The 21,898-nt window shown below is 38.0% G+C and overlaps 1 protein-coding gene across 1 annotated transcript in view; it reads right to left on the bottom strand.

Annotated features, from left to right (window-relative positions):
- The window catches only part of ANGPT1 (angiopoietin 1), a 152,708-nt gene extending 141,645 nt beyond the window's left edge, over positions 1–11,063 (bottom strand). Inside the window, exon 1 of the mRNA XM_005479425.4 lies at positions 10,313–11,063. Coding sequence (XP_005479482.1) covers positions 10,313–10,609 — 297 coding nt within the window. The 5' untranslated portion in view covers positions 10,610–11,063. The remainder of the gene's footprint in view (positions 1–10,312) is intronic.
- Positions 11,064–21,898: the final 10,835 nt, after the last annotated feature.

The following is a 21,898-nucleotide window of genomic DNA, read 5'->3' as shown; positions in this document are numbered from 1 at the left end:
AAAAATAGCAACACAGAAAAACCTTCTAGCAGAGCATTGATGGCCTCTCCCATTGACAGAAGTGACGCAGGAAAGATAGGTGGCCCTTGACCATTTATCTCTACTGTGGTAAGTCACACATAGAGTGAATTTTGAAGTTTTAGCCAAGGAACAAAGGGGAATAGTTCATTCAGGAAGAGATTAGATCATCTCTTTGAGCAATGTTCCTTCTAAGCAGATCCTCAAAATTCCAGGCACAGCACCAAAGGCTTCATGGTTTGGGGGTTTCCCATTACTCTGTTGATTTGCTGATGTGGCCTAGAAGGCTATTGGAATTTCCTGATGAGTTAAGACTGGGAAGGGTAAATATTTAACTATGATACAAATAAATATACTTGATACTTAAATGATAAAGGCAGTGATCTAAATCCTCATTTCTGTTACTTTTATCTGCATATGAATGCCCAATTTTTGAAAGGCTGCAGCAGTCTTTGAGTTCTTTGGTGTTGCAGGAGATTTCAAGGAAACAGATTTTATATGAAGCATTTCTCTGAGATTTCAGAAATATGGAGTAATTTCTGCACAGGATTTTCAATTAAAAAAAAAAACCACATTTTTTAGGAATAGTACTCTGATAGTGGTAGTGACATAATTATTTGAAGATCCTTCCTTCCTGAGACACAAATGCATGACTCATAAGTGAGAAGAGAAAGACGTGTAACTGACCCTATGATTCACCCTCACTGATACCCACACACTGAACTGATGGCAGAGTTTCAAAGAAATTATTTAATACAGTTTTCTTTCCTTCAAAATACTTCTGCATGAGAACTAAAATTCCCAGAAAATAAATACTGCTAAAGCAACTCAAAGCTGAATATATGAAAGTGAAAATCAGCACTGTTAAACAGAACCATGGGTGTTGTAATACAAATTCAAACATTCATTCAATACATTGCCTAGAAAAAGAAAACAAAAATATATATCAGTTAACAACAAATAAGTTATTTTTTCCTAAATCTGCACTGTGCAACACCATATTTGCAGGCAAGAGATTCCAAAAGAAAAATACACTTTTATAAACATAGGCTGACAACTTTAAAACATTCATAAATAATATGATCCAGAGGGCAGGCAAGTCCACAGCAATCTTGAAGATAAATGAAAATGCATCTCTAGAGATTGTACTAGGACTTCTCCTTTGATTTTTGCAGGTATTTAAAATATGTTCTGTGCATTTGGAGTGTATAAAGGTGAAATATTAAAATACATGTCAAAATATTGAATGTACATATCAAGAATCTGATTTTTTTTTTTCACCTACAATCAGGACATAAGAATCCCACTTTAAAGAATTAATGGCCTTTGGTAATGACTCAAAGTTTGCTGTAACATTTAAAATAGTGTGCAGGACCACTCACCTGCCTCAAACTCAGTGCTTTTCTCTGAAACCTTGCAAGTTACATCTGCAGTTTTAGGTTGGTGTATCACAGAACGGGAAGCTAAAAGACTGACTGCTAACAGTATTATCCCTATGACTTAAATTTTGTAACTTAAATCTTTAAAAAAAAAAATGTCTTGCATATAGAAAGCCTTTAAGGGAAGTTCAGATGTGAAAGAAGGAAGGATCAGTCTATAAATGGCGCATCAGCCTGCAGTAGAAATCATTTTTAGATTCAAAACTGATTAGCACCAATATGATCATCTGTGTTCTAGTGTGAAAGAAGCCATGCTGTCAAAACCAGACAAATTACCTTCTAAGGTTGTCTGCTCATACTCCAAATTTTCTCCCATAGTTCTCTAGTCTTGCCTAATTTCATCCTGGGAGGAATGCCCAGAGTTTATCTTATCTCTACTGTGATCTCTCCTTGGTATAAGAGGAGGAGAAAGAATACCAGTATCCAAATTCTCAGGCAGAACAGAATCAGAAGAAAATTCAGCTAACTGGATCAAGTTAATTTTTGTTGTGTCCATACACTCCTGCGTCAGAAGGAATGCCTGGTACCTCTGTCTGCAACAAGACAACTAGAGACAACATGACAGACAAATGGCAAGAATTTAAAAATAAAAATCCCCAGAAGAAGTGATGAAAAATTATAGCTATACACCTCTGCCATGTTTCTATTAAAGAAGCAGATGTCATGCATGCACGGAGCACAATCAGGTTTGTCTTGCAACACAGGCACATGTAAGGACAGAAATGTGCCTGGGATGGGGAGAACAAAAGTCCAATACTTCTTCCAGGATACATGAAAATTCCTGCTTCATATACATTCTGGAAGGAACAAAAGTAAATGTGCTTTTGTAAAATGTTTTTTCAGCAATGCAGCTGGAGAATTGTTCACAGAGAATTAATGCATGTACAAGAAACAAGATTTTATCTTGCTACCAAGTTTTTTTTTTTTAAGCCAACAGGTCATTTTGAGAACAACAGATTGATAGCATGTACATTGGTATAAAACATGAAAATGGATTTAAGACACAACATTTAAAAAAAGATTTCCAAGTATCTTAAAACCAAACACTCCAAAGACCAAAATGCATATATGTGTGCAGACACTCATGCTCCAGACTCAGTTGTTGAAGGGAAAGAAATTTTACAGCCTTCTTAGAGAGCTTTTCATCATCCACTTTTTACTTACAGATCTTCTACACAGATTTTCCAACTGCAACATTTTACATGGACTTTCAGCCTATTTCTCTCTCCTTTAAGAAAAGATTAGTAACACAGATCATATGATTCATCGTACACTATCGTATAACAGACCTTTAAATTACCTCTCCTAAAGACACACCTATTCCACCACAAAACTAGCATAGTTCTCTTACTCTTACCCTTTTTCTTATTATTTCTTTTTCTTTTTTTTTTCATTTCTCCTCCTAGAAGCTAGTCAAGAAAGTTTAAGAAATTTCCTTCATGGTAGCTCCATGGCCTTGAATACAGATTTTCTATATGACTTCCTCTAAGCAATTACTGCATTATCTTAAACAATTTTTTGGTGGGTTTGTTCCATTTAAATCGGAAAGCAAATAATTTATATAGTGTAACTTGAGCATCTTTCTAGCTGATCCTGTACCTGTCTTGCATTGACCATCTGCATCATATACATGTTCAGTGCTGAGTGTAATTCACTGTTAGGTCTTGTTTAGACAGGAAAGTTATGCTAGTTTGATTTGTATAAGTTTTAAACAGGGATAATTAAACTGGTGCAAGTCCCTGATTAGAATTCTTATCCCAGTTGAATAGTGACTTACACTGTCTTAGATTAACCTGATTCCTAAGACAATGAAAAGTGAATCTTGATCTTTGTGCAGAAATATTAATGAGAATGCAGTGCAAATGTGTAACAATTTATGGCATTTCTAAGTTATCCTTCTAAGTGAATATTCACCACCCTGGTGTTTCATAACACTGTCTAAAATATGCACATGTGGTTGCAGAAAAATAATCTTGTGTTAAGTACAGCTTGTTTCATAAGAAAAAGTTTTTTCTAAGAAATATGAAACTATTTCAATTTCCTTTTCCTGATCAAACTTCAACCCCATAACAAGAGAGGAAATTCTTATGCTACTGGGAAGACTTTTACACCAGGGCTGTTTATTCAAGACACTTGAGCTGCTGGTGTTAAAGATGAGTTCAGAGCAAACTTAAACCATTATGCTGGTTCTAGAAGGTCCTCATTTACTAGCTCTTCCTTATCTGCAATTGTTGTAAATACGGGCAATAAGACTGAACTAAGCTAAACTGTAAATTGAGATGAATAAAAGTAGACCGTTAAGCATCTTCACCTTTCAGATTTCGCTTGCAACAGGTCATGCAAACGACCCCAGTTTTGATAAACACAAGTTTACCCAAAATTTTTGTTAATTTTGGCAAATTAACAAAATTAATTTTTATTAATAAACATTTAATTTTGTTAATTGACAAAAATAAACATTAGCCCTGAATAACGAGGTATTCCTCACTGGTCATGTACACATAGATACAGGTTGGAGCAGCAGCTTGATGAGTTTACAATTTCCTAGCAGTCACAAGTGAAGTCCATACTGCAGGCCTGGACAGAAGTAAAGCTTAAATCCATCACACTTTACTGGGGCATTTAAATCAGTAAGCAAGCTGCTCAGGATTTTCCTGGGGTCAGTGAAGAGAAACAGGGACTTCCACAGAACTGTTCAGATGCCTGAGTCTTCCTCTGGGCTTGCTACTGTCTCTTGACACAGCACTAAGAGATTCCCCACAGCAAAGAAAAAACTATATGGGTAACTGGCATTCTCCTGAAGAAGCTGGCAGCCAGTGACTTGAACAGGTGCACTCTGAGTTAAAAACTGGCTCTAAGACTGGGCCCAGAGTGTGATAGTGAATTCTATTTCCAGCTGGTGGCCAGTCACTCATGCAGTCTCCAAGGTTCAGTATTGGGGCCAGCTCTATTTAGCAACTTTTTAAATTAACTGGATGAGGGGATCGAGTGCTTCCTCAGCAAGTTCACAGACTGCACTAAGTGGAGTGAGAGTGTTGATCTGCTAGAGGGTAGGAAGTTTCTGCAGAGGGATCTGGACAGGCCGGATCTGTGGACCAAGGCCAACTGTACAAGGTTAAACAAGGCAAATTGCTGGGTCCTGCCCTTGGGTCACAACAATCCCCTTCAGTGGGAACAGTGCCTGGAAAGCTGCCCAGTGGAAAAGGACTTGGGGGTGCTGGTTGACAGCTGCTGAATGTGAGCCAGGGCATGTCCAGGTGGCCAAGAAGATGCCAATGGCATCCTGGCCTGGATCAGAAATAGGGTGGCAAGCAGAATTAGTAAAGTGATTGTCCTGTACTGGGCACTAGTGAAACCACTCCTTGAATGCTGTGTCCAGTTTCAGGTCACTCAATTCAAGAAAAACAGTGAGTCTCTGGAGCAGGTCCAGAGAAGGGCAACAAAGCTGGTTTAAAGATCATTTTAAAAAAGTGTTTAAAGGTAAGTTGTATGAGAAGCAGCTGAAGGAGCTGAGGTTGTTTAGCCTGAAGAAAAGGAGGCTAAAAAGGGACTTTATCATTCTCTACAATTATGTGAAAGGAGGTTGTAGTGAGGTGGGGTTGGTCTCTTCTCCTGAGCAGCAAGTGACAGGACATGAGGAAATGGCCTCAAGCTGTGCCAGGGGAGGTTCAGGTTGATGTCAGGAAAAAAGTTCTTAATTGAAAGGGTGGTTAAGCATGGGAACAGGCTGCCCAGGGAGCTAGTGGAGTCACTATCCAGGAAGGTGTTCAAGAAATGACTGGATGTAGCACTTAGTGCAATGATTTAGTTGACATGGTGATGTTTGGTTCAGAGGTTGAACTTGATCTTGGAAGTCTTTTTCAACCTTAATGATCCTATGATTCTATAAATCTAAGTTTGGGTGGGATGATGCAGACCTGACATACCCAACCTCATTACTTTTCCCCCAGTGGTGTTTTTTTTCTCCCCAGGACACACAGCACTGTAGGAGTAGTTTGCTAGGTTGAATGGGAACAATGAGTTCTCAGCACTCAGAAAATTACGTAGCATTTGCTGTATATCAGTTTCATCTAGAAAAGCTCTCAGTGCTCCAAATGAGATCTCCCACTGGGCATCTCGGTTGGACAATTCTGAAGACTAATAAATGTAATATTTTATTGTTACCAGAAATTTCCTAATTATGGCCATCATCACTGTAAATAAACACATTCAGTTCCTACTGAACATTATGATAAAGCCTTCCCTCCAAGCATGGGAAATATTTTTTTAAGTAATTTGCTACCAAATGTGGCAACATGTGAAACTGTCCTTGAGTCTAGTTCCCTGATTCTTCTGCTTCTAAAAAAAAGCTTAATTGCCAAATAACTTATTCTCCAATAATGTAAAGCTTTCAGGCATTTCCACATTTGAAGTATTGTCTCTTTCTTGTGGGTATATCAGAATATTCCAAGGACTTGAGCAATTTGACTAATAAAGTTTTGAAAAGCAGGCATGTTCTTGGCCAATAGATTTTTGGGGGAATATAAGCAATTTTGGATTTACACTCAAACATTAATTTTCTTGGAGCAAGTTTATTTCCATCAAGTTACTTTTACTCCTTAAATTTGGATTTTTTACAGATATACTTGCTCATTGAGAAGTACACTAAGAAATCCCACTAATTTTTATTCCACCCTTTGTTTCACAACATTTGTGGGAACTGCACTTCAAATATCACTAAAATGAGGCTCTCCTTTGGATATGAGAATTCATTGACTCCAAAGCAAAAGGGAGAACCCAGATTAATACACAGCTCTGTTAGTAATGCTCATACATGCAGAATAGCAGATTCCAAATCCATTGACCACCTTGTGTTTGTGGGAGTTTCCAGGAGTTCATCATGCATCTCCTCGTTGCATTTGACATCCAAATATCATGTGAACTTTTAGGTCACATGTTACATTGCAAAATGCCCAAAGAAAGATAATTATAAATAAAATGGAATTTTTAACATTTCTTGTGATAGTTCAACCCATGAAAATTGGTTTCTTAATATGAAAAAATTTTCTGTCACATTTTCACTCAGCTTGCTGCGTCGTATTTCCTCTCTGCTTCACAGCAAGAGTGACAGACAAGGGATTTTCCCATCTTCAGCAAAGTCCGAGTCAAAAAAAATAAAATCCAAATCAAAAATCAGCCATTCCACACATATAAGCATATTATATTTCATTGCAGAAAACAGCAGTTAAGCCCTGATGGTAAAGACAGCACAAAGGGACAGACTTTCAGTGGAGTCACAGCACACAGTGTCAGACACTGGCCTTTCCAAAAGCCATGTGTTTCTACATAATGTCTGGCCCTCTCAAAACCTAGATCCCTTACCTGCTTAAAACCTCGGTGAGCACTTGTGTTGTTACTGTTGCAAAATAAGGAAGTCAACAAAGACCACAAAAATAATTTTGTTGATTTATTCTGAGAATGAACCTTAGACTATCAAATGGTACAGATACCCCAGAAAAGCTACTCATAATTTGTTTCTTTAATGACTGAATAAAGATAATAATTTCATACTTCCTTGGTTGTAGATGGTGAATAACAGAAGTTTGAAGGGAAAGAAACTGAGTTATGGCTGCTTTTTTTTGCTTTTTTTTTTTGGTTTATCTACCTTCTTGTAATACTTGTATGTGTTAGCTTCTAATAGTATACTATCATTAAGCAATATTTTTAAGCTTTTATAGTACTCTGCTTAAATAATGAGCTAGAAGAAAAGAAGCAGTGGATCATGTAAAACTCACTCATTACTGTTATAACAATTGTTTCTGCCATTTAGATGTCAGGAAAAGTATTTGAAACACTCATCTATAGAGCTATCCTGAATGTACACTGAGTCCATCAATACTGTAAGTTCAGCAAGCCAACAGCAACTTCCTAAGCAAGACATGATGATAACATTTCATGTAACTCCTCTTTGGCAATCCTTAGACACTGCAACTAAATACCAAAGAGTGTCACGTGAGCCAGCCAGTTACTGCAAGAAAGAAAATGTGATGAACTGTTTGTTTTGAACTATCAGTATAAACATATTGCAGAAATGAAACCCAAGCTTAAACAATGGGGAAAGTTATCCAGTATTAAAATAAACAGTTCTAGGAAAATCTCTAAAAATGTTTACCAAGTCATCTTCTTCTGCAGAGTTTCTGTGCACAGCATTTTGCCATGTCCCTGGTTTTTCAACCAACCCCAGTTACACTGATTATAGATATGCAAATTATAATGGACAGGGCTGGGCCTTAATTGCCTATAATTGGCTCCCCAAGCAAGGGCATTTTTTTCCACAATCAAGCTTGTAGATCATCAAAGAAGCAATTGTGCATTAAGAAAATAATTTTTTTAACAGAAAAGTATACTTGTTTTGCTTCTAAAAATCCGATAGTTTGGATATTAAATAACAATTTTAAATTAAAATTTAGGGAAGCCACGATTCTTACAAAACTTCACAGTAAGTATTTTTCAAATATCACAGAAAGTATTTTTCAAACATTACAGAATGAAAGTGTAGGTGCACTGCCTGTGCTGAATGTGCTCAGAAAATAATTCCCTTTGCCAAACATTGGCTATGTAAATTTTTATTGGAAGTTATATATATTACCTGAAATAGGAAATACAACTCCCTTATGTAAATGAGACTATTTCTAAAATTCTTAAACATTCTTTTTGATTATAAGTATTCTCTTCCACTAAAAGACCTGCAACTGTTAATTATTCTTTAGTTCAATCACAGCAGGTGCATTGTAAAAGTGTAGAAAGTTGAGGGGGAAAAATGAATGCAGAATATAAAAATGAGATGGGAGATACCTACGTAATATATTCATTACACTTGAGCATTATGCAGGTTTTGAAAGGAAATGAGTTATGGCTGAGATGCTTTGTAGTGGCAACAGCAACAAAGCAAATTCAGTATTCAGAGATGCTATAAAGGAGCTGCATCAGCCTCATTTGTTCAGAGTGAGACATGGTCCTTCACACAGAGAAACAGGTCCTTTCATTCCAAGGAAAACTGACACATGGGGATACATGCATAATCCCAGTTTTATGCTAACCCCTGGGAGCAGGACATTGGGGGCTGGGAGGGAAAGGAGGAGGGGAACAGTTCTGCCCTCAGCCAGTTTTACAATCATTGCCGAAGAAAACAGTCCTAATATAAACCCCTTTCACTGGGCTTCCTACCTGTTTAATCACTTCCCTCCAAAGTGTGAGAGGACTAACCCTCAGACATTCACACTCCAGAGACTCATATTTCCTCATGATCACTGTGAAACAGTGATCTTAGTTCAGTCTCTAGTGGACAAACACAGAATAAGTTGAGTCTTAGAAGCATGATTCAGCAGGCAATTTCCTCAAGTAAAATCATATGTGAATAAAAACAGAAAACAACTTTCCTCTTTTTAGTGCTTGTCTCAGCCTGCCAAGGCACAGTTAAATAATTTATTTTCCTCTACATAAAACATCCGCTTATTTCCAGCCCTATATTCCCCAAGGCAGATCAAGACATTAAAAAATGAGGGAAGTAGTCTGAAAATTAAATGCTTGGTTATATTTTCTGCACAGAATCTTTTCTCTCTTGCTATGGCCAGATATGCAAGGGAACAAACATAATTTACCAAAAACTTAGGAAATCCTCCCTAAAAATTCTAGTAGAGTTAGGGGGATGGGGGACCTGCATGTGCTTTTTTAACATGTTTATGTCTTATGTACAGTCTGGATGAAACAAAACTTGTAAATGAGATAGGTTATCAGCAACTGCGCTAATATGAAGTTTCAGCCCAGCTAGTAGAGTCATTCGAATTTTATTCATGTTCATTGTAAGTAAGAACTTGTGTTGGAGTTAAATCCTGTATCTCTCGAGTGGGTACATACAGAAGTTTTCTTGTACCAGATTATATGACTAGCTGCATCACTCAATTGTGTAATTTTCTAAGTTTTGCCAGGCTAAAATGGCAGTATGTGAATGGGAATATCACAAATAGCTGTACACAGACTGTTTATTTATTTTAACTGGTCAGCTACCCCAAAGCATTTTCCTTAGCAAGGTATGGATAATATCTGTGTAAGACATAATTTTACACATGTGAGTAATCATGCTGACTGGGACTGTTCATATGAGTGAAATTATTCACATATTTAAGCCTTTCAGACCCAAACTTCATACAAATAATTACTTCTATTAAGTTACTGCAACACCTTGAAACCCATTTTCCCCTTTCTAGGAAAGAATACACATATATAAACACAATTTGAAGCAGGCTGTCAAGACCAGTGTATTCAACATAGTTAAAAATGTTTACTGAGAAGTTTTAGAAGGGTGAATGCCTATATATTTTCCTGTTTCTTTCCAGCAATCAGCTGGGTAGAATAGTATTACAGGATCTGTTTATGGAGGAACAATGATATTCTTAACCCAGTGCCCTTAAATGCTGATTTTTTTAAATGCTCCCTTTTGCTGTCACAGTAGCAGGTATCCTACATGACATCTGAGCTGAATCTGTGAACTATAAGTAGAGCTTATCAGAACTTAGTAAGTTCTGTCCATAGAGTCCCTGGAGGATTTTTCTGTCCTCCAACTCACATGCATGCATATTTTCTTGAAAAAAAGCCTTAAGAAGTCACATCTTTCAGTAAAGTGAAGAAAATTCAGCTCCCAAAAGCAATGTCACTAGGAAGGGTGCACTCTGGCTAAAACATTTTTCTCCTACACAGCCAAGAACTCTATCAATCCTTATTAGCTCTGTTCTCCTAGAAACTAATGAAAACTTTAAACAGCATAAACATCCCCCAAAGAAATCATTTAGTGAGAAACAAAAAAAAGCAGCACTTACTTTTTGCAGCCACTGAGTGTAATTTTCCATCACATGTTCCAGATGTTGCAGTTTCTGGGAAGAGAAATCCTGTTCCACGTGAGGAGCATCTCTCTGAAGAGCATTTGTGTTGTACTGGTCTGTTGTGCTTTCACGACAGTTCCCGTCCTGTTCTGGCAGAATGAAAGTGTAGGTGCACTGCCCGTGCTGAACCCGGTTAAATCTTCTCCCACTGCCTTCTGGACCCCGACGCTGGTTAGTACAGCCTACAAGAGCAAGAATCACTGCCAGGAAAGCAAAGGAAAAGAAAACTGACATGTTATTATTACTTTCCTTTCCTGCTTCAAGAAAAACTTTTTCTTCCTCTTTCTTTAAATTTGTTCTTAATTTCCCTCAAAGTCTTTAAAAAAGGAGCGGAGCAGCACACTTTAAGAATCAAGCTTGGATAAACTGGCTGTTTTGGTTTTTTTTTTAGAGTTTCACTGTGAGGATAGCTTCCTTAGTTAAAATTGGGAATATTTATTGCATAGTAGCTAAGATTTATTGTTTCCTCTCTGTTACAGTCCAGCATGTAGCCTGCTTTAGTCAGCTGCATATGCATATCCCAGTCTCTTTCCCCTACACTATCTGCTGCAGAACTGCTATTTTCTCTCAGGCTTCAGTGAGTTTTATTAAGGTTGCACTTTCAAGCCAAGCTGGAAGCAAGCAGCCTTTCACAAGATGACTTGACAGGAATGCGTGTGTGAGTGCGCCCCTATGCTAAGGATGGCTGATGGCTCAGTACAGAGGGATCATCTTACAAACTGGCTGGATGCATGACCTCAATCCTGCATGTCTGCCCAGCCCCTGCTGCACACAACTGCTGGGGGCTTTGGGCGAATTCACGTCAGTTTAATAAGTCAGTCAGTCCACCTTAATACACTTCATATGTTCCCACTGACCTATTAAAATGTAGATAAAGTGTAGAAGTTTGTTGTAATCCCTGTGTAAATATACAAAGCAGTGAAATTAAAAATACTTTCAGTTCTGCTCTGCACTGTATCTATTAAAGAATTCTAGGTCAGGCTTATGACACTTACAGGAAGAAAAAGTTAAGTTTAACCCTCACTAGGTTTATCTAATTTTCCAAGACAGTTGTGTTTCTTTAACAGTTTTCCGAGAGCTGTTTTACATCTTATATTGAAATTAGAGTTGACAAATAGTAATTGCAAAAGGCAGTTCAGAAGGATAATAATTTTCTGTGTTTGGTATCTAAACGAAGGTAACTAATTAAAAACCAGTGAGAGATGGTGACTGAACTATTCCAGATTATCTTCTGTACCACTGCACAGTTATCATGTGCATAACACCAATTTGCAAGTCTGTTTGGGCTGTACAGGCACCCTATGTTACATGTGGAAACTTCCTGTGGGGCAACTTCCTCAGAATAAGGCTGTGGTAATTGCTTAAAAAGCCATCATAAATAATGCCTTTGGTATTTTCTAGAGACAAATAAAAAAGGTACAGATTACAAACAGGACTGGAATATTTATGAAATTCAGAGGAATTTGGATCTGAGTTCCTGCACTAGTTGTTGTTAAATACATATCAGCCAAAAGTAATGTGGAGCCCTTTGCACAATATTTCCCATGAAAGTAAGTAGTCTTCTAAATAGCAATAGTGCATCACTAAAAAAAAACCATCAAGGAGAACTACTTGCACAAATACTGAGTGCAAAGAACTTCAGTGCTCATGTAATTGTGAACTGTATCACAACTACCATGTCATTCTAAAAGAACTGCCTGGAATATTTAGCCAGGCATCTGTCCTGTTCCCATGAAAGCTATTCCTATTCAAACTGCAAAACATCTTGCATCTGGAAAGAAATCACTACATTTGAACCAATAAGTAATATTCCCTACAATAAAACAGAAAAAATGAGAAATTCATATGTTGCTCTAAATTTTTTATATATTCAATATATAGAGAGAAAAAAAAAAGAAGAATACAAAGCAAAAAGCAAAGCATCAATGCTACTGTTACTATGAGCAAAATCAGAATATCCTTCCACCTCTCAACTGCTCAGGCCAACTTAGCACTTGTTTTTCTGCTTCTGAAAACCAAACTCTTTGTTTTCTTCCTTGCACACAGGATTTCTCATAACTCACCATCACCACCAGAACTAATGCTGCTGTGGTTTTTCACACTGTCTTTGCAATTATTGTGAAATACATTTCTGAGGATTTTGCTCATCTAAGACCAGAGATGAAAAAGGAAGAAAACAGTAGGATCAGACACTGAACTGAAGGGTTAGTAAAAAAGCAGCTATTCTCTCTGAGGCAAAGCAAAAATACCAGAGCACAAACACGGCAACAATACATGCTTTTCTTGTAAGTAAAAAAGAGTACTTTATGAAAGGGCCTCAGAGCAGCTGAAAGAGGAATAGCAAAGGTGGGTGTACAAAGGCTTCCTAGATTTTTAGTTGATATTTTCAAATATGAACACACATTTACACAAATGCCTCATTCATTTTCTGCAGAGCATTTAAGCATCAGATTTATTCACATGCAAATGTGGGAAAACGAGATTGCAAATTTACAACTGATGTTTTTCAGATGAGGATTTCACAGAAGAGCTGGCTCACTTTGTTGCTGCTACATGGCCCCTTCCTGCTGACTTGAGGTAGCTTCTCCTTCCCCTTCTGTCCCCTTCCTGAGGGATAACAGCCATCAAGACCTTCAAGAACCATGCAGAGTTACCAGGAGTCTTTGGGATTTGCTTGTTTGTCTCTGGCTTAGTTCCCCACCACAGCACTGCCCCTCAGACCCCCTGCCCCAGGCCCCCAGTGGATGGATCGGGGCAATGTGCAATTGTCAGGTGTCACAGCAGGGAGATGTGGCAGAGCCATGCAGCAGCCAGAGCATCTCCTACCACCACACTGCACTAAAGCTTCCTTTCTGAAGGGAATCCAGTGCCCCCAGCCATGCACTGTACACATCTGGACTGTAGGAGTAGTGCCTCTGAGACATCTTGTGAGTCCAAACACGTGGGGTCCCACACAGAGGCAGGAAGGGGATGCCAGGAGTCTGCTGAAAGCCCAGGAACCATTCTGTCACTCCTGGTTTGCAGCCTTTCTAGCCCAGTGGGAGGCACAGAAAGGGATGCACAAATTGTGATGGGATGCACTTAAATATTTTCAAGGGCTCCTTGAAATGGCAGCACCTCAGTTGGCTACATGGAAACTCAGCAAGCTTCAGGGCTGCTCTGGCTGACCCTAGAGTTGGAGCTATTCACCAGGGTCCCTAACTAGATTCACAGACATTCCCAGTGCTGTAACACAGGGACCAGCAAGGTCAGCTTGCTGTTTCCCCAAACACACAGAGAAATTATGTTGATAAACACACTGCACCAAGCAGGCCAGGTTCAATTTACACTCCTCCCTGACACACACATGGCTCCTTTCATACACAGGCAGAACTGTAACAACCAACACTGAAAAAAATCTTTTCTCCAGATCTACACATTATTCCATTTAATTCCACATTGCAATTTTATAAGGAATTCCATTTTATCTAAGTAAAACAGATTCAGAAATAAGATAAGCTTTTGTTTTCTAAAATTCCCTATTCTTATTAAAGTGTTTTATTTTTCTTGTGATAAGTCTTGCTTTTCTTTTCGCTCTTCTTTTCTTTTAAAAATAATGCTCAAGAATTTCAGTGGTTTGATGTCTTTTACCTGATTTGATAAATGTACAGTTTATTATTCCAGTACCATATGGTCTATGTGACATGTCCCAGCTTTGTAAGAGCTGAAAAAATTCCGTGAGATGAGGAAAAAATTAGTTCTCACAGTTCAGTCAAAGTCATGGTGGATATTTCTGCAGAATCTTGTATTATATCCTACAGATAAAATCTAAATTATTTGCCCAGGATTGCACAGTTGCTCAACCAGAAACTGAGTAGGGATGTGTTTAAAATGTTCTTTATTTTCCTAAGACCACTTCCTCCATCACAATTATTAGTTTTGTATTCCTTGAACTTTTCCTTCTGTGTAACAGGGAAGGGATGGATCCAGAGGCTTCCTTCCCACACCATGCAAAGTCTCAAACCCATTGTTTATTTAGTAGCTATGCAAAATACTACTGATGAAAAGACCATTGATCACTATGTAATCAATGCTACAAGGCAAAATAAATGAGAATTCAACATTCAGATAAAGGTTACATTCACATGATATTGTTCCTACATATCTAGAATTAATGCAATTTAGTGGCTTTTACCAATACATATGCATGATCATAGTTCAATTATAAATTCTGGGAAAACAAAACCTATTTCTCTCTCTTTGCATTTCTGCTGAAATATGTGTTATTGCTGCAGATGCTGCAGATTGCTGCACTAAGGTTGCATCATGTCACACACAGTACTTGGAATTACTCCAACTCAGCTTCCTTGGTGTGTATGGGAAACCAGTGCTGAGTGGCTTCTGAGTATAGCTATAATGAGCAAGATTTTCTCTCTCAGTAAACCAATAATAGAGCAGGAAAATACTTATTCTTAGTGTAGCACATTCCAAAGAACCTCATTCTACATATATAAATCCTAGCAAATAAAATGTGATTTTAAGTCTCACATCTCTGACTTGTTATGTGCTAATACTTCTCCAGCTACTTCAGAGGAGTGGTCCCACTTATTCATAGCACACAATACCTGCATGCTTTCTTTCCTTGCTCTCCAGGGAACAAACATATAATCATCTCAGATAAATTACTCCTCAGGACTGAAGCTTATATACTCACATGAGCATGCTTAAGGCATGATCCCACATCATGTTGCTTGCCAGATTCTTCTTTCAAAGGAACATGGTGATGGGTGCTCAGTCACGCCCCAGCCAGCCCAGCGCTCCCAGCATTTGATTTCACACCTGAGAACAAGTAAACAGCTGTGAGCATTAACAGAGTGGCAAAAAGCAGCTTTTAGAAGAGGGTGGTTTACAGAAACATCTGAGCTACAGTTTATGCTGTACAACCTGCCTGAATTTTGTCACACACAGAAGGTTTAGTGAATTCTTTCCAGTATGATGGCAGATAAGAGAGGCAAATGTTTCCCAAAACCTTATTTTCATGATGTGGGAAAATCAAGTTGTTCTTATATTCATAAGCAATCTTTGAGCTTATGCATGTAGAGACAAAGCACAGAGATTACTTCTGTTGCATTTGCTCTCACTCTCTGGAGAATGAGGGAAAGTTACAAGCATCCTCTTGCTATCTGTTTAGAGTAAGTTCTGCTCCTTATTTTCAAAATTTCTGTATAGTTGAGTTATGTTCAAAGACCAACCCCAACACTATCAGAGAGGATACAGTATACATCACACAGTAGGTATGATATCTCTGTTTCAAAAAGATAAAAATACATGACCTAATCAAAATGTCTGATGAAAAGACCAACAAGTGATCTTACCCTGTAAAGCCTAGAAAAAACCAAAAAAAAATTGCCTAGTTTTAAAAGAAAGGTATTTTGTATGCCTACAGGCATTTCTGCCTGATCATGTGAATGTGCCTTCTGTCACAAATTAATTGAAAGTGCAGTTTGGTGGAAATTATTTATCAGCAGTGTTATTTAGGTTGAATGATTTACTTATTCTGTGAATTATCTCTGTGTCTTAATGATCTCCAGGGAAAATACGTGGGACAAACAGCAATCCATTGATGTGTTACCTTCAGCTCCTGACTCAATTTAACATGTAGTCTTCAAGCGCAGTGCTACATGTATGTCTGTTCTTGAGGTTACAAAGCAGGAACCACAATAGTTTGATTTGACTAAGAAAGGAACAATTGCAGTCCCCTAGTGAAGTGTAAATGAGAAAGATTATTCCAAAAGTTGCACACTTAATAACAAAAATGCCACTGAGGTTTCTTCTGACTATATGGATTAGCAAATTAACATCTTTACTTTGGAGTCTTAGCTCAAATTCTTAAGATTACAGCCTTCTTCCCTAATGGAAACCAATATTCTGATTCAGGTGCTTAAAAAAATTTGTTTCTGAGGAGAATTAGATATATAATTGTTAAGAGACACAGGACAAACTATTGGTTGCAAAATCTCTTACATTTTCCATGGAAGAAGTAGGAGACCTACCCACCCTTCCTGAGCAGGATGCTCCTGTGAGCTCAATCTTTCTGCCCTATCAAAACGTCTATTTCTCACAGGCCTCTCTATAGCTCAGATCTTTCACCTCAGCAACTGCAGCCAAGAGGGAGATGATGCCACTCGCAAGGATGGTCAGAGTATTTGGAGGTGAGGCCCAAATATAAATCCTTCTACTGCATGATATGGAGAGAGGCAGGAATCAGACCCTGGTCCTTTTGGGTTTGTATTTTCATAGCAAAACATGAGTTCATATTCTGATTTCTTCTGCTGGTAGAGACACATCAGCCAAACTCCCTATCAACTTTAATGACACCCTGAGCCACCAACTGCAAAATTCAGTCTTTGCTGTTCTACAACATATTTAAAATTGAAATGTAAGATATTCTCCTTCACATAGAAAAGGACATAAATCCAGGTCACTTCTCAGTATTTTAGAACTACAAGAATTTAACTATTTGGCTAAAGTACATTTAGAAAAAAAATATAGACCTACTACTTCAAACATAGAAGATAGATAGATAGATAGATAGATAGATAGATAGATAGATAGATAGATGATAGATGATAGATAGATTTTTCTGATTAAGATTGATTTTCCTTTATTTTTTACCTAGAACAGACTTCCATAAAATAATCCACGGGAATAGAATTTTATTGGATATAATGCTGTGGTAGAAGTTATGAACAACAACTTTTTCTCTTGAGATTTGGTGAAGCTCTGATTAATTTCTACACACTTTTTAAAAAGAGCCTGCAAATCTAAGGGACTGGAAAAAATGGCCTGGAAGAGATGTAATCTATACACCAGGGGGCAAAGACAAAAAATAATGCACCAAGTCTTCTTTTCAAAAGTTTCTGTAAAAAGCCTGGTATTATCACTTTCCTAGAACAATCATAACACATCTTCTGCATTCATTCAAAAGGATGCAACTCATCCTTCAAAAAGGTAATAGCTAATTATGTTGGTGAAATACCTATCTTTTGATTTAGCTGTAAACTGGGAAAACAGGTTTAAGAGTTTGAATTGCTATTGTTGTTTGAGTCCAACTTTAAAACAGTTGTTTTAGATGTCTATTTAAAAGGAGAATGTGACAAATGCACTGATGCTTCCAAAACATATTTCATTTTAAATGAGAAATTGAGTCCCAAGAGTGAGCAATCTCAATTTTGCAGCTTTTTGGATTCATGTCTTATTTTTCATGAATGGCAACATTCAACTCCTTGTGTTCTTTCAGCATTCATCCAACTTAGCTTAACTTTCTGGCCAGAGTTTGACTCTAACAGGAGGAGAGGCCAATAGTAATGATATTACCCATTGCAAGCAGCCCAGTTTTCCAGCATCCAGAAACACCTCACTGGTGCTCGTTCTGGAGAGGATAAAAAGCATGAAAGGAAGCAGAGAGTAGAACATGAACAGTATAGGTGTTTTTGACACAGACAATAGCAAGATTTATAGCATAGGCAACCTAGGTTAGAAGCGACAGAATTATCTGCTGTGAAGAGACACTTTAAATGCAGTAAATGGAACAAACCCAAAAACGCTGCCAACATTCTTCTAAAACCTGGTGAAAGACAACATAAAGTTGCATTTCAGTTGAAACTATAGGAAATATAAGCTCACCATGGCTATGTCAACCTATCACAGGTCTGAAAAGCTCAGATTTTGCAAAAAATAAATCCTTGAAATCTTATTGTTTTCTCTGAAAGAGAGACACAATGTCCAGTTCTTTCTCCTACAGGACCAATAGATTATATATCAATATTACTACATGCATTTTCAGGAATTAAGTCAAATACTGATGTAATACTTTGATAGCAAGACTGCCATATTGGACTTCCACCTATCTAGGTCCTTGCAGTCCCTAAAACCACGGCAGCTTCTGTACATTCAGTCTATTTATTCACTCACTCCCAGCAGCTAAGAATTTAGGCACTGGGTGACAGATATAGCAGAGAAAAAGGCAGGAATAAGCCACCAGGAATCTGAGGTATAAGAAGTAAATAAACAGCAGTGCAGTCATGGAAAGGGAGAGGCACAGAGAGACAGTTTGGAATTAGGAATTGCAAGCATTTCTTATTTAAGAAGGTGATTTATAAATAAAATATATCTTATATTTTATAGTGTACTTTCCTCCCCACACCTATTATTTATTTTTGCAAACAGCTTCTGGTTTCACATTCCATATGTGTATATGAGGCAGAGACTTGGCTTTCTGTGCAACATTCTGGCAGCATCCCCACAGTACCAAAATTCATCATTAACTAACTAGAAACCTCAATCAACTGGTCAAAATTATTTTAAGAGACCAATGAGCTTCTTCCCAACTGTACATGTCATTTTTAATTAGGAAACAAGAGGCCAGACAAGACAAATAAATAGCAGTGAGGCAAGAGGCTAGCTATGGTTTGTGAGCAGCTTTCCGTGGAATCGCAGCAGCGAGGGGCGCCAGCTGCACCGCGCTAAATAGCCTCCCTGCATCCACGTGTCACACGTCTTGCATGAAATATAGGATGCACTCATCCTATACTTAGACAGCAAGCTGTCATAATTTTATGTGGGAGAAACATTTAGCAAAAATTGGCTCTGATTAATTGGCCTGTTAGACTCAAGGCATTAATAGAAGTCAGAGACAGTATTTCTGAACAGAGTTGGAAAACAGAGCTAGGAATCCATGGGGATTAGGGTATTCCTAGTATCAAGGCACAGACATTGTACTGCACATCTCTAACCAGCCCCGTGGTGCAGATGTCCCCATGTCACACTGCAGGCACAGGGAAGAAGTGCTACCTTCCCTTCAGAGATTTTTTTCTAGCTTTTCTGTACAACCTGCTCTGGCACACATGCTCAATGTTGGGTGTAAAACTCACTCCTCAGGATGCTGCAGGATTGTGGTTCCCTGCAGAAAACAGGCAGAGCCACACTGTTTGAGATTGGCACCGATAGCACGTGGCCAGAATATCAGATCTCAAAATGCTTAATCACTATAGACATAGAAATGAAGATAATGGAGCTACAAATATCTTTGGTTTCCTCTAATGCCACTCATCATATAACATGTTTATGAGTATAATGAGATTTGCAGCCACTTCTTCAGCCACCTCTGTGAACACAGAACAGTGTAGGACCTGTGACACCCCAGCAATACTTCTTCCACTGTTGTATCCTTTGGAGAACCAGCTCTGAAAAATGAGTACCAGAGCCTGGACTTTGTTCCCAGGAACATGTGTGCTTAGACACCATGTCACCGGAGCACCAGTAGCCTGAGAGCTTAATTTCAGCTCATATTATATTAATAGAACACAGAATGGTTTGAAGTATAATATTTAAAAATGAACATTTTTTGTCTGTGTACAATACTTACTGTACATCTCACATACATTAACCTATGGTACTCAAATGACCCACTGCCTCCAAGAGCATATAACTCAAAGATGAACTCTTAATTCACTTTGGTCATCATAAACCCATCAGCACACTGCTAGGCATTAACTACTGTATGCCAATAAAAATGTTGTTTAAACTGTTAACTGCCTGTTTAAAGCAGTAATTAATCCCTAAGATCAACACCTTCAAAATTATTGCCACAGGGCAATAGATAAATATTAACCTTGGCTCTTAGGGAGTGTTGGGCTCATGACCTGGAAAGGGATCACTCCTGGTACTTTAGGGTTTTCTCCCCTGGTTTGCCATTGAGATGTATAATTCTTAGAAGAAAAAAAAAAGTCAAAACCACTCTTCTATTTTTAGCATCCTCGATGCAACCTTCTTACTCAGAATGTGGAGTTTTCTGACTGCAACTATCTCTGCATATTTCCTATGAAGTAATTCCTATGAAAAAAACCCATCCTTTGGATTAGGTAAAAATTATCTTGGTGAAATGATGAAGAATGGGTGGGACATGACATGAGGAAATTCACATTTTTCCTTCTAAAAGGATGACCATCCCACTCCTGTTGGGAGACTGTGCTCAGCAGCTGCCCATTGAACATTTATCAGCCATGCATGACCAGGTAGGTCCCAGAGCAAGACACAGGTTTGTGGTACTGAGTTAATTTGAGTTGTAACTGCTGGAACAAGAGAGCAGGAGGCAAAGAAGAAACACAGTAAGCAGGAGAGTAGCTGGATGTGTATCCAAGTGTAATTGTTGGTAAAGTACTTTACACCCCTAGCATAAAAGGTAAAAAAATCAGGTGTTTATATAACATCATATATTCCGTCATTTCAGTAATTTATACAACTCTGTTATTATAGTTTATAAAAAGTATCATCTGGCTAATAATATTTTTTATATAGAAAATCATTATTTTAAAACAAGTGGATAAATGAGGACAAAATTAGCCATCAAAATTCTAAGTACAGCTTTGAAGATGTAAACCAGAGCAAACCCAGCCAAGCTCTGTGGAATTTTTTTGCATGATACAATCTTGCTCTCTAGATTCTGAAGTGTATAAAAGAAATACCCTGCACACGGATTTTTCATCTGTCCTAGCTACACACACATCCAAGTCTGAAGTGCCATGAACTCAGGTTCCCTTAATTCCCTACCCTATATGACACCCTATAAGTGGCTGGGACCACTAATAAGGGATGAAGTGCAGAGATGCAGTGACATCTGATGTGGCTCTGCCTACTCCACCCTTGATTTATCTGCTCCTGCAAGCTCTCTATTGCTCATTCGCTATTTTTAAATATTTTTTTTAAAATAAATATGAAACCATCACTCTCAATGCTGCCATGGGCAATAAGCAAGTATAAACTCACCATTTCTAAAATAAGGTAGTTGGATATGCAAAACAAGGCTGTGCATCTGAAGCAGGGTGCTGCTGTGTGCCCCTCTGGAGGCAGAGAGGCTGTCAGGCTTTGTCTAGTACAGTAGAAGCAGACAGAAAGGTCTATGGGAACTGAAGAATGCTGGGGAAGTTGTAATGTCATAATTTATGTTGCCACCATACTGTTTTTCTTGCTTTTTTGAAATAAATTGCATATACCATTTATGTTCTGCTGGGGCTTATCAGTGTGTGAAGTATAAGCATCAGGAGGTACCACTTTCTCTACCCTGTGCTGTTCATGAGAGAAAGAAAACCCTCTTCCAAAATTTTTGTAGCAGACACTATCAACAATTTATATTTTGAAAGTTGTTTTGTGCTTTCCATTTTCATCCTACCAAGGCGAGATTTTCTATTTTCAACAGCATAAGAAAGGTCCTGAAGAGTTGAATGGGAACATAAGCAAATATAACTCAGAGCAGAAGTGATATTAAATACTCTAAAGCAAGTCAATTTCTCAATTAATAAAATGGGAAGAAAATAAGACCTCATCATAGTTACTACTTTTATTAAATTGTTACCTAAGATTATCCCATTGTCTCTGTTTTCTGCAACACTTTCAAAGTTTATCTTCTTTTCCTCAGCCTTTCTTCGTGTATATTTCTGCCAGAGCATTTACCAGAATTTGGTCCTACAAAGTATAGCATTCCTA

This window comes from Zonotrichia albicollis, chromosome 1 (genome assembly GCF_047830755.1).
Source record: "Zonotrichia albicollis isolate bZonAlb1 chromosome 1, bZonAlb1.hap1, whole genome shotgun sequence".
Classification (NCBI taxonomy): Eukaryota; Metazoa; Chordata; class Aves; order Passeriformes; family Passerellidae; genus Zonotrichia; species Zonotrichia albicollis.
The sequence above is the reverse complement of the archived record's forward strand: the minus strand, read 5'-3'. Positions and strand labels throughout refer to the sequence as shown.